General features: G+C 52.0%; 1 protein-coding gene across 1 annotated transcript; it reads left to right on the top strand.

Annotated features, from left to right (window-relative positions):
- The first annotated feature begins 6,590 nt into the window (after nt 1–6,590).
- Nucleotides 6,591–7,727, top strand: POU3F1 (POU class 3 homeobox 1). The gene has a single exon (XM_070949786.1). The coding sequence runs from the start codon at nt 6,591–6,593 to the stop codon at nt 7,725–7,727; it is 1,137 nt and encodes a 378-aa protein (XP_070805887.1).
- Nucleotides 7,728–13,773: the final 6,046 nt, after the last annotated feature.

Here is a 13,773-nt window from a genome sequence, read left to right as displayed (position 1 = left end):
GATCCAGTAGTGGTGATGGTGTGACGTCAACGAACCAGTTCTCTGTGACTAGGAGCTGGGTTCTCCTGCCCGCCCCTGCTTTATTCCTACCTTTATTTCTTGGTTTTTAGCCCAGCTGATAGGCACGGCAGAATGGATTGCCGCACCTCAGCTGGCCAGAAACCCAACGCTCTTGTGCAGAGCGCAAGTTTGTGATCACACACAAAGCGTGTGCGCGAAGAGAACCAGTAGTAACACCGGTTGGAACCCACCACTGCTTTGCGCATGTACAGAGGGTCCAAAATCGCATGTAATGCACTTCTGAACTGGTAGGGAAGGTAAATAGATTTCACCCCTGAGTCAAACCCCCTGCCCAAGCAGGAGTCCTTATACTATCCCAGACAAATGAATGTCCTAATCTTTTCTTGAATACCTGCCACAATGGAGCAGCTACTAATCCAGAAGGCAAGCTGCGCCACTGATAAATCGTTCTCACGGGTCAGGAAATTTCTCCTTGGTTTTAGGTTGGATCTCCCTTTAACAAGCTTCCATTCATTGCTTCTTGTTCTACCCTCAGGTGCTTTAGAGAACCCCTCTTCTCTGTGACATCTCCTCAAGTACCAGAGGACAGTTATCATCTCCTCCCTCCTAACCCTTCTCTAGGATAGGCTAGACATACCTAGTTCCCTTAGCCATTAATCATTCGGTTTAGCCTCCAGACCCTTTTCATCTTTTGTGCTCTTCTCTGCACTTTTCTTAGGGTCACAGCATTTTTTTAAATACCTTGGCAACCAGAACTGGACGCAGTATGGCCTCACTAGTGCAGTATAAAGTGGCACTATCACTTCCCATGACCTTGATGCTGTCCCTCTGTTAATGCAGCCTAGGACTCCACTGGCTTTTTTGGCAGCTGCAGCACACTGCTGGCTCATATGTAGATGATGATCCTCTAGGTAGGACACCTAGATCCCTCTCATGGTCACCACTGTTGAGCCAGGTACTGTCTATTCTATACCTGTACATTTGATTTTGTTTACCTTCCTCACCACTCAATTGCTTTTTGTTGAATAGGTCCAGTGGTGAAATCCAATTTTTTTTACTACCGATTCTGTGGGCATGGCTTGGTGGGTGTGGCAGGGGAAGGATACTGCAAAATCTCCATTCCCATCCCACTCCTGGGGGAAAGATATTGCAAAATTCCCATTCCCACCCCACTCTGGGGTCAGCCAGAGGTGGTATTTACCAGTTCTCCGAATTACTCAAAATTTCCACTACCAGTTCTCCAGAACCTGTTAGAACCTGCTGGATTTCACCCTGAATAGGGCCCAATGCTCAAGTCTGTCAAGATCCTTCTGAATCTATCTTCCAGAGTTTAAATGTAATTTCCAAATGTCAAAGTAAATTCTGCTCTTCCTATGCCCAGACTGAAGTTGATGGGAGGGCTTAAAACTTGCTTCTTTACCCTGAAAACAAACTCACAAAGCCCCAAAGAAGCACTTTGAAATGTTCCACACACTGTGCACACTTTTTTTTCTTCAGTGGGGATGTTTTGGAGTTAGATGTTCCCTCCCTTTCAAAGATCTCACCAAGTACTTACGACGTCACCAGGACGGTGTGATCCCCAGTTTTAGCCCCGCCAGAATGAGGTTGGCTGTGCCTCCTTCCTCTCTTCTGCAGACTACAACACAGGCTATCTGCAAAACACAGAGGAGATCAAAAGCCAGGACAAGGCATAAGAATCAAGCTGGTTGGTTTTTTCCCCCAGTAGGCACAAGGCAGTTAAAAAGCAAAGAACACCACATATTAGAGTTTGTTACACAATCACCCAGATGTTTAGGCTGGATTTGGCATTTTTATCCACTTCCCAAGGACCTGATATAGACTGATGTTCCATGAAGGGTGCCATCACAAAATGTAAGCTGTTCCGAATAAATGTGCCTTTTTCCAATTGATGGATGGGAATTTGTCAATGCCAATGGGGTTCCAGTGGTTGTTCACAACAATGTGAATTCACAGCTGTGGATTTTTGAGCTGCTGTTGGCCTTCATGCATATCTACTAGCTCTTTCCAAGAATCTAGGATGACCTAATGCAGTGATGGGTAACCTTTTTGCCATCGCGTGCCAAAAGCAAGGGGAATGCGGGGTGGTTGTGCGCGTGCGTGCCCACACCCATAATTCTATGCACCCTCCCCCCCAGCATGCACGTGCAACCCACCCCCCCGTGCTTCTCCCACTTTTGGCATGTGATGGCACGGTTGACCCAGTAGGCCTGTTTTTCGCCCTCCCCAGGCTCCAGAGGCTTTCTAGGAGCCTGGGGAGGATGAAAACAGCCTACCCCACCCCCCGCAGAGGCCCTCTGGAGACCAGAAACAGCCCGTTTGCCGACTTCTGATGGGCCCAGAAGGCCCGAAAATCAGCTGGCCAGCGCACACATGCATGCTGGACCTGAGCTAGGGCAACGCTCGTGTACCCACCTTTATGGCTCCACGTGCCACCTGTGGCACGTGTGCCATAGGTTCGCCATCCTGGACCTAATGTATCAGCACAATTAAGCAATGTGGTCTCTTGCAATTGACAAATGGAAACTTTGTCAGGGTACAGATTTTTAAAACACCATCCAAGACCTTTTCAGTATGGCACCCAGAATGACCACCACAGTCAGTTTACACCATAAATTTACAACTTCAATTTCAATCTCGATACTTTGTGACTTTCTCCAATTCTTTTGTCTTCTATCCTACCATCCCCTGGCATTGCCACCTTAATTATCCACCTTTTCTTTTTTTCAACCACAGTTAAATCTGATGTGTATCTACCAAGAGTTTATCAGTTCATTCAGTTTATATCAGTTGTTATAGTTGTCAGACAGATGTTTAGACTGGATTTGGCACCTATAAATTCCTTCTGATTTAGCTTTATTACAGTCACCTACTCCCAATGATTGTGGATGGCTTGCCACATATCAAATATAGAATTAAAGCTATTAAAAAACATATCAGCCGAGACAAAACAGACCTAACAGTCAAAAGAGGGGCTCCATGACAGGGAACAGAGCTCCCTCTTCCAGGCCCCAAGGGAACAGGCACAGAGCACTTGCAACAGAGAAGGCACAAGATGACAAGTTTAACTGAGGGCACCAGGGGCACAGCCGCTCTGCCCGAGTTTGCCAGGCGAGCCAAAATAACTGGAGACAAGTGGCCAAACAGATAATCAGGCCCTATGCAATCAAAGGCTTTATAGGTAACAAGCAGCACTTTGAACTGTACCCAGATGCCAATTGGCAGTCAATGCACTTACATTCCAGTGATGACATGGGCACACTGAGTAGTACCCATTACTGCTTGGGACGCTGTATTCTGAATCAACTGTCATTTCTTCAAGGACAGCCCCATGTAAAGCATATTGCAGTAGTCCAGCCTGGAGATGACTAGGATGCAATTGCCTCAAGGTCAAGGAACAGGTGAAATGGTGCACAAGAGTGACCTGCACAAAGTCCACATCTGCCACATGCTCTTCAAGCTGCCGGTCCAGGACTGCCCATCTGCGCAGAGGGATACGCAATCCCATCCGGGACTGTGTTGTGCTGCCTGGTAGGATTCACCCCAACACACACACACGGGGGGGGGAGGGGGAGAGAGAGAGAGAGAGAGAGAGAGAGAGAGAGAGAGAGAGAGAGAGAGAGACTTTCTGGACATTACTTTTATCCTTATTAAAATTCATTGACAAATTCATTATTTACTAGGTGTTGCTGCATGCAAAGGCTGACTTGCTGGGATAATCCTTGGAGTGGGTCTTTCCACGTGAGCCAGCACAAAACAGTGGACATGAAGTGGACTGCCCTCAATGCCAACTCCTCTGGGGGTGGAATTGCACCACTTCCTAGGAACTGCGAGGGGGGGCTGACAGGCCTGTGGCGGATGAGGCTCCATTCTGGCTGAGCTGCCCCTCCCTACCTCAGTCACTGGGAAGCAGGCATGGCATCCACCAATGGGGCCCCAGTAGGGAGTTTCATGGACTCCCAGAGAACCAAACTTAAAATCCAACTTGTAGGGATGTTACCTTCATGCACTGGAGATAAGCGGAAGCAGGAGGATGAAATGTCAGTGTGGGGATGCTAAAGAAGACTGCAAGGGAGGGAGAGGAAGGTGGTCGGGGGTACTGACTCTGTGCCCTTTAACCCTGATGTTGCCTCCCCCACACACACACACACGCCTTGTCTACCAACATCATAACTTGCTTTTTGTGTACCAATGATTGTAAGGAAGGATTATAAAGAATTGCAACAAATAGATAAATGGATAAAATATAATCTTTAAATCTTAACTTTGACACGAAGAGGTTTCAAACCTACCGACCAAGCAGCACGCTGGGTATTCCCACGTTTAACTTTATTTATTGGATACTCTGTTTTAATTTGTCTTTTAACTTTTGTATTTTCTGTTTCTTATTGTTGTGAGCCGCCCTGAGTCCTTCGGGAGAAGGGCGGCATATAAATCCAATAAATAAATAAATAAATAAATAAATAAATAAATAAATAAATAAATAAATAAATAAACCACAAGCACGGGGAGGGGGCGCTGAAAACCCCATCGCTTAAATCCGAGACCGTCATCCTGCAGTCCAAACCGGGCACTTCTAACCCCTTTCCCGGGGAATGAATAATCTTTAGCCCTTCTGAAAGACCGGAGCGGGGACGGAGCTGTTCGCCTCAGCGAGCGTGGCTGGGAGCCTCTGCGCGGAGCTGGCGCCCGGCGGGCAGGAAGGCGGACGGGCAGCAACTCCCTTGGCGGCAGCATCCCCGGAGCAAGCGGAGCGGAGCTTTCCACGCCAAGCAGTGAGGCCAAAGCCGGTTGGTTCGCGGGTTCCGGGAGACTCGGCCGGTTACGGGACGGTCAGCGACCGCCGCCGCTGCGCTTCTGCCGAGGCCGGGGGCTCCAGCAGCCCGTCTCACGTCGACCGCGGAAAGTTTTCCCCGTTGGCCAGGCCTCGGAGAGGCCAGAGGAATTCCTGCTCGTCAGCGGTCCAGAAACGCCGGCCGACAGCAGCAAGCGCCGCCGAGCCCGGGGGAGGGAGGGGTGGGCGGGAACGGGAGAATCCCACACTCATCGCCCCTCGCGGCTGGTGGCGGGGTGGGGAGGGTCATCCGGTGGCTAAAGGCCAGAAAAAGAGGGTGGGGGCTTTTCTCGCTGCCCGAGGAGCCCTTTGCGCACCAACAACGCCCGCGGTGGCGGCGGCATCGAGCACCGGCAGCTGCTCCGAGAGGCAGTTCGGATTGTCCCCGAGCGCTGAGAGTTGTCCCAAAGGTTTCCTCCCGGAGACCCCCCCGCACCCCCCGCCACTAAAGAGGTGAAGCCCACTTCGTCCGTAGGGGAAGGCTCTGCGTGCGCCGCAGCCAATTCTCGGGGGGGACGCTGGGAGAAGATAGAATAACACGGTTGGAAGGGACCTTGGAGGTCATCTAGTCCAACCCTCTGCTCGAACAGGAGACCCCAGCCCATTCCGGAGAAATGGCTGTTTCTTCTTGAAACCCTCCAGTGACGGAGCCCCACAACTCCTGGAGGCAATTCCCGTTCCACAGATTGTTATCATTGTCAAGAAATTCGGCGGGGCGTTTGGACCCCCCGCCTCCCCGCCCTGCCGGGAGAGACTTCCAGAGGAAGAGACCGAGTAAACTCAGCTCGCCGATTCGGCGGAATCGAAAAACCCGAGAAGGGACCGCGGTCGTCCGAATAGGGGCAGGCGCTAACCGCCGGCCAGAAGCCGAAGAGGAGTCCGGGCCGGGGACGAAGCCGCTGAGCAGAAGGCAGCCCTGGTCCCGCGATGCTCGGGCTCCCTTGGCCTCAGCGACGAAGCTGCAGCGGCCGGGGTAGCGTCAAAGGGCGAGTGGGGAAAATGCGTGTGCGGGGAAGTGGAGCCGGCGGCGGAGACCCCCCGCGGTGCTGCTCCCGCTGCGAGACGAGCCGCCAAAGCGACTTCGAGCTCCCGCGATTTGGCTCGGGAGTGGGCCGAGCGCGCAACGCAGCCTTCGGGAAAAGGAGGACCTCGCCGGGCGCGCAACTTCAACGGCTCCTCATAAAGAGTTCGGGGCGCAGCTCCTCCTGAGGCCCGGAGAAAGGAGCCGGCGTCAGTCCTCGCTTTGCCGCCGATGGCCTCACCTGGGTCGACGCCGGTGGATCATCGCTCCCGGTTCCCCGCATTGGAGTAACGAAGACGACAAGGGCCACGCAGGGCCCAGCGACGGCCAAAGTCCGCTTGCGCCCTGCCGTCTCCTCCAGCAGCTGCGGGCGCGCTTCTCCCCTTCCGCCCACGCGCCGAGCGCCGGAGTCCCACGGAAGAAGCCCCGCCCGCCCAACCAGGCTCGCCCGCCCTGCGCGAATCCCGGGCCGCCGGTCCTGGACGGGGCGGGGGCGGGTCCCTCGCTGGGCGCCCTATGGAGGTGCGGGACTGCCTGCCACTCGCGCGCGACGGAACCAATGGGGCGCGCGGGGGGGAGTGGCCGCGCGCAGGGCCGACCGGGGCTCTAAAGCGCGCCCCGCCGCCGAGGGGGTCCCAGTGAGAGCCGCAGAGCGGAGCGCGGCCCAGCCACCTCCCGTGCGCGACCCGAGCGGCGATGGCCACCACGGCGCAGTATTTGCCGCGCGGCGCCTCGCTCCTGCCCATGTCCGCGCCGGAGACCGAGCGGCTGCACCAGGGTCCCACCTACCGCGAGGTCCAGAAGATGATGCACCACGAGTACCTGCAGGGGCTGGCGGCCACCCCGGGCCACCCCATGGGGACCCTCCCGCACCACCAGTGGCTGCCGGGCGCCACGGGGGACTGGGGCGGCGGCGGGACCCACCTGGACCACGCCAAGGCCGGCAGCGGGCCGCGCGGAGACTTGGACGGCGGCGGCGGCGGCTTCCACTCGCGCTCCCACCTGGTGCACCAGCAGGCGACGGGAGGCGGCGGGGCTCACTGGGGCCAGGCCGGCCCGACGCATCACCTGGGCGGCTGCCCCGCCGCCATGTCCCCGACGGCTGGCGGTCCGCAGCCTCTGCTCTACTCGCAGGCGGCGTACCCGGGGCTCAACGGGATGCTGGGCCCGCAGCCGCCCGCCCTCCACCTGCCGCACGGCCACGACGAGGTGTCCGAGGCCCACCTGGAGGGCTCCCCGACGCCGCTGGGCCACGCGGGGCCCGAGCCGCCCTCCGACGAGGACGCGCCCAGCTCCGACGACCTGGAGCAGTTCGCCAAGCAGTTCAAGCAGCGCCGGATTAAGCTGGGCTTCACGCAGGCGGACGTGGGGCTGGCGCTGGGCACCCTGTACGGCAACGTCTTTTCGCAGACCACCATCTGCCGCTTCGAGGCGCTGCAGCTGAGCTTCAAGAACATGTGCAAGCTGAAGCCGCTGCTCAACAAGTGGCTGGAGGAGACCGACTCGGGCAGCGGCAGCCCGGCCAGTCTAGACAAGATCGCGGCGCAGGGCCGCAAACGCAAGAAGCGCACCTCCATCGAGGTGGGCGTGAAAGGCGCGCTGGAGAGCCACTTCCTCCGCTGCCCCAAACCCTCGGCCCACGAGATCACGGCGCTGGCGGACTCGCTGCAGCTGGAGAAGGAGGTGGTGCGTGTGTGGTTCTGCAACCGGCGGCAGAAGGAGAAGCGCATGACGCCGGCCGGGGGCCCGCACCCGCCCGCCATGGAGGACGCTTACTCGCAGGGCGAGGCCTCCCCGCCGCTGCACCATACGCTCCGGAGCCCGGTGCAATGACTGAAGAGCGGCGCCGGCGGCTGGGCAGCCGGCTGGTCTGGCTGGGACTGGCGGCAGGACTTGTGCGCGGCCGACGCCTTGGGCATCGGGGACGGCGGGGAGCCTCGGAGCTAGGAGAGCCGCCTTCGGCCCGGAGCCCGGGGCCTTCCCGCCGCCACTCGGCTCTAATTGAAACTCGATATTTATTGACCCCCTCGGAAAAGCCCCGGCCGAGCCAAGCGCGGAGGGCCCCGCTTCCTTGAGGACGCCTCCGGGCTGTGCCTGTCTCCCTCGCCCGGAGGACTCGAGGCGGCGTTTCCAGGCCCGGGGGTGCAGACCGCCTCCCTCAGCCGAGCGGGTCCCCGGAGGCTTTCCGAAGCGGACTGGTGGCCAGCGCTCTCGGAGGGGCTCCGCACCCAGCAAGCGGTTGAAGCCGTTGTCTTCTCCCTTATTTATGTTACAATCAATTATTTTATTACTCGCATAAAACATTTATCCGGAACCCGCCTCTTGTCTTTGTTGTGAACCACCGACCGAGAAAGCCGGGGGGAGGGGGGCGCAGGGCAGGTTCACGGTGGGACCTGGGAAGGGGCGCGGCGGAGCCCTACTTCGCCCGCCGGGCTTCCTTTTGTTCCCGCCGCTGGGCTGCCGCGGCCCGTGCAAGACCGGGCGGTCCCCGGGCGGCCGTGTAAAGCCCGCCCTTAGGGCCGTGCTCTCAATTCGGCCCCGAATCCCCCGCCGCTCAGCCGGGAGAGTTGCTGTTCTCCGGCTTGCGCTCGAAGCTCCCCTCTCGGGCTAGTCCCTTCTTCCCCTGCCGTTCAAACGGGAAAGGGAGGTGCGGGGAATGGCAAGTTGGCCCCGGGATATCCTACTGGACAGCCGCCGTCCATCCGTCCCCGTCCAGAACTCGGCTTCCGAGATCGACTTCCGCTGGCCGCCTTAGGAGAGGAGGCCGTTTTCGGTGGAAAGCCTCCAAGGAATAGCCTGAGACGTGAAAATAATCGGGAAAACGTTCGCCTTTTTCCTAAAAGGGGAGCCGCGCTTCCACCCGAAGCCCTAAAGGGGTTAAGCTTTAGGGCTCCAAAAGAGTTTTTTCTTTCTTATTACTATTTCAAAAGAACAGCGAATGATAGCTAAGTAGTGTATTTTCGAATTATGGCCGTCTCAATTTTACCCCGTGCTTTCGTTATTTATTTATTTAATCCACTTAAGTGCTTGCAATCAACTTTTATTACAAGAGGACGACCAAAAATGCTTCCATCCCTTTATGGCACTTGGTTAGTTTAAACACTGCTGGGTGCCTCAGATGCTTTCTCATTTATTTCTTCGACTTCTTGAACTGGGCTCTCAAGGAGAAGAGAAAAAGTCGGAAGGGGAGTCCGGCCAGACTGACCACGCTCCACTGCAAGCCAAGCAGCCTGCTGAAGAATTTGTGAGACGGGGAGGAAGGAGCATCCTTTGGCAATGCGGTGAGTGTCTTAGAGGAACTTCACCATCGTCCATCATTGTTGTGGTTGCCATGCAGACACTGGAATCAACTGCAAATGTCCACTTTTAGAGCAAGGTTTTTTTTTTTTTTTTTTTTTTTGCTGTTTAGATCACAACTGTTCTGTGCGTAAGTGGCACAGTTTCAGGACGGTGTTCTGGATGCTGCTTTCCTTCTTCATCCAGACCTTGGGGGTCCCCCCCTCAGAGCTACCAGGGTCTTTATTAGGCTATTAGTTGCCAGTAGACAGTTGGGAGCCTTTTGCTCTGCTAGCACAGAAGGGCCAGCCAAGCCAAGCTCTCAGGAGACGCACCACCGTCCTTCTGGATCCCAAAGGAAGAAAGTTCCTAAAAGCCAATTAATTCACTAGGCTGAAGATTAAGCAATCAGCCTAAGAAAGGGGGCTCCGCTCCGCTCTTCTCTGCTAAAGAGACTGTCAATTTGCACTGGCCAGAGGGGGAGGGAATCTTCTCATCCAGGACAGTATTTTGTCCAGCAGAGCATGAAGGGAGCAGCAAAGGGAAACAACAAGAATGTGGAGGATTTCAGCTGCATTTTAAAAAACGCATCTGGTTAGAAAGAGCTTGGCTTCCTGCATGTGAAAAGTTGGAGAAAAAGGCAGGATGGAACCAGTCCTTGCTGACTGCTGAGGAGCACTAGTTATCTTTAACCTTGGTAGAAAGATCCTGGGGAGTCCTTGGTGCTCTCCGAGTTTGGTGTTTGCTTGCAGAAGATCCTTCCCTTGGGGGGTACAGATGTCCTCCATTCTCTCCAGAGGGGCTTTTTCCCCCCCATGAGAACATCCACTCTCTTCAAAAGCAGCCAGGCTGCACTGCTACACACACACCCATCCATACCTCTTCCAACAACTTTCCCAGGTGGAAATCGGAATCTAGATGTTAATCTACTTGGGTTTTGTACACAAAATAGAGAGGAGCCCATCCTTTGCCCCTGGGTGCAAAATGGATAAATGCCCATAGTGTGATGGTTGTTTTCTGCATGACAGGGTCTCTTCGTTTAAGGAACTAATGGGATAAGCCAGAGATGTTCTCTTTCTTTCATGGGCAGGGGTGGTAGTGGGGAAGGAGATTATATCAGCTCTTACTAGGGAAGAAACTGCTTCTTTTGAGTCTACTATTGGGGAAAAGAAGTTGTATATTTATCACAAGAAAAACCCAGTTCGTTCTGCTCTTTGGTGTACTATATAAAGACTCCACCAGTAATTAGACCAAATCAACAAGTTCAAGGAAACAGCCCGCTGGCATTCACAGGGCTGCTGCCTTGTTACTTCAGCATCTGCTAGGCATAAAAATTATCCCTGAGATTTCTCTCTCTCTCTCTCTCTCTCTCTCTCTCTCTCTCTCTCTCTCTCTCTCTCTCTCTCTCTCTCTCTCGCTCTCTCTCTCTCTCTCGCTCTCTCTCGCTCTCTCTCTCTCTCTCTCTCTCTCTCGCTCTCTCTCTCTCTCTCTCGCTCTCCCTCCCTCCCTCCCTCCCTCCCTCCCTCCCTCCCTTCTGTTTCCCTGTCTCTGTCTGTGTCTCTCTGTGTGTGTGTCTCTCTCTCCTCTCTCTCTCTCTCTCTCTCTCTCTCTCTCTCTCTCTCTCTCACACACACACACACACACACACACACACACACACACACCTCACACACACACACTGCATGGCTCCATGCCGCATGGAGTCTCTGAAACTGACTTATTGATGCACAACAGGATACCACTCAGCCCTTGAGAATGCTCCTTCCAATTGTGTCCCTGTGACTCTGCTAGGCACCTCAAGGAGATGCCCAGGGCAAGGCATCCCTGGGCAAGAGGGAGAGTTATGCCAATGGCACGTGGACACCAGTCTGAGAGAGAGAGGGCAGAAGCCCAGGGGAGGGAGGCGGTAGGAAGGGCTTTGCCTCTTTTGGAGAAAAAGTATACATTAATGAACTTGCTTCTTCAATTCATTGATAGATGAGAGTTCAGGTTTCTGACTTACACAGAAGATTGATTACTGGTATTTGGTACTTCAAATGAAGAACATTATTATTACAGTTCAGATCCTAAAATTTAAAATAATTAAATGGAATTTCCAAATGCAATGCAATTTCATTAATTAAATAACTCATTACTTAGTGAAGCTTGGTAGCTTGGTGCAAAATTTCGTTATTGCATGGACAATTTCAAAGTGCTCTTCTTCAAGGGAAAATTCCAAATTTGTTTGGTCTGAACAAGCCAGCAGTCTTTGTTTTATGGAGAGGACCTTTCTTGTACAATCTACACCCCAGGTGGCTTTAGGAACTGTTCTCGGTGTCATCTAAAAGGCTCTAAGTGATATAAACATCCATACAATTTTGAAGGAGCCATGTCAAAAAGTGACTGAACAGGGACTCGGGGAAAGAAATGGTTTGGGCTATATTGGTCCGGGAAGACCAGGAAACCAGTGAGGGCATAGCCAGCCTCACTGCCCAAGGCTTCCCCTGTGTGTCAGGAAAAGGAGACCAACTCTGATAGGCAGGACGCAGAAAGCGACCCCAGGGTGGTGAGCCATGGTGCATCGTATTGGCAGCTGCTTATCAGACTGAACCGCACTACTGAGCTCCAGCCATGAGCAGGCCAAGAGAAAGAGAAGCAGCCACATCTTGTTCAGGTATTTTCTAGGGTAACTCATGTCCATGCGATCTGCAAAAGCTTCCTTCAATTTCAATGGGATCTAGCGGCTGTGAGAAATGCAAGGAACCAAGAGAGAGCAAAGGCAGCATCTGAGGGGCTACCCTGTCCAACTTGGAAAGGAGGAGGAGGAGGAAGAGGAGGAAAAAGCAAGCTTGAGGGGGATGGAGTCTCCTGGCACAGTCCCTCCACCTCAGCACTGTGGCTGTTACAGGCAGGTCTGTGCCAAGGTCCATTAACAAGGCCACTTATCCCCTTGTCCAGCCCTCAGTTTGTACCATTTACACAAGGTCTCCTTTTCATAATACATTTTTTTTTTATTTTTCAACTGCTTTGGCTAAAGAATATAATATAATAACAGAGCTAAAGGAACCTTGGAGGTCTTCTAGTCCAAACTCCTACACAAGGAGGAAACCCTATACCATTCTGGAAAAATGGCTGTCCAATCTCTTCTCAAAACCTCTAGTGATGGATCACCCACAACTTCTGAAGGCAAGCTGTTCCACTGATTGATTGTTCTCATTGCCAGGAAATTCCTCCTTATTTCTATTCGGATCTCTCCTTGATTAGTTTGAAAATTGAAAGAAAATTGATTTCATTTCACCACTATTATTAAAGACAATTTTCTACCTTCTAACATTCATAAAATGGTTAGATAGCACACTGAAAAAGATAAAAATTTCACCTATGGCCAAGTTTAAAACAACACAATTTGTTTTCAAGCGTCACTGTAAACAGAGAGATTTATGTTCAATATTTTCATGAAATGTGCTAGGAAATATGAATTTACTCATGAGAATGAAGTAGATTAAAATGAGGATTCAAAACCATTCATATACAATAGTTTAACTGAAATAAAATGTGATTGGATGGCCTACATTAAAATAAAAAGTTTCTTTGCAATAACTACAAGGAGAACAGTTAAAAAGGGAATACGGTATGATTTCTTTGGCTTAACCTTAGAGAAACTTGTGGTGAAACATGAATTTTATTTTCTGAAATATTCACTTGAAATTATACCTGAAGCTTTCATTTCAGGGTTAAAGGTTTATCACAATATCATACAGTACATGAGGATTTCCTAAGATAATGTTACCTTTATGTTGAGCAAAACTGGACACTTCACCAGTAATTTTTGACCATCTCCTGAAAGTGGTATTAGTTAAGGAGCATATATTGCAAAAAGAAGGTAACAATCTTTTTGCAGTGACACATTTCTAATGGGATTTTTTGAGGCATCGAGGCAGAGAGAATTCTTGGACAGCAACCCTGTACCTACTTAGCTGTGAGAAGCTCCCCCTGAGCTCAATGGGTCTTATTTCTGATTAGAAGTGCATACAATTCTATTGCAAAAGTCTGCATGAAAAGCATATGCTGCCATTATTAAAATGCATCCTGTTTTTATTTTAACCTTGTCTACAGATTCCCGGTGCCTGCTTTGCAGCAAAAGGGGAATGGGGAAGGAGACAATCTTGGTTTACCTTAGCCATCATGTTTACCACAGAGCAAATTGGATCATAACAGACAAGTATTTTCAGTGGTGGAAGTCAATACATGTAGGTTCTGAGAGATGGTGTTTGTTAGTAAATATATTTGGTTAGTACATAAAGGACAATATTTGTAGCTCAGGATTGATATGAGGGGTCCTTGGTGCTCTCTGAGCTTTTTTTAATCAAAAACAATTAAATACGTCTAAGCCAAATATATTTGAGGCAGGGGTGAAATGTAAAATTTGTTACTACCAGTTCTGTGGGCGTAAGCTTGGTGGGGGGGGGGGGGTAATGTGACTGGGTGGGCGTGGCCAACTTTTTTTTTTTTATTTTAACTTTTCAAAGCATTTTTTCTGCAAATGCAAAAAAATGCTTTGCAAAGGCTCTGACGATCAGGCAACACAGCTGGGATCGTCAGAGAGACTTTTAAAGCATTTTTT

This window comes from Pituophis catenifer, unplaced genomic scaffold (assembly GCF_029215685.1).
Source record: "Pituophis catenifer annectens isolate HBS135680 unplaced genomic scaffold, rPitCat1.0.hap2 SCAF_9, whole genome shotgun sequence".
NCBI classification, from domain to species: Eukaryota; Metazoa; Chordata; class Lepidosauria; order Squamata; family Colubridae; genus Pituophis; species Pituophis catenifer.
This window is presented reverse-complemented; position numbering and strand designations above follow the sequence as displayed.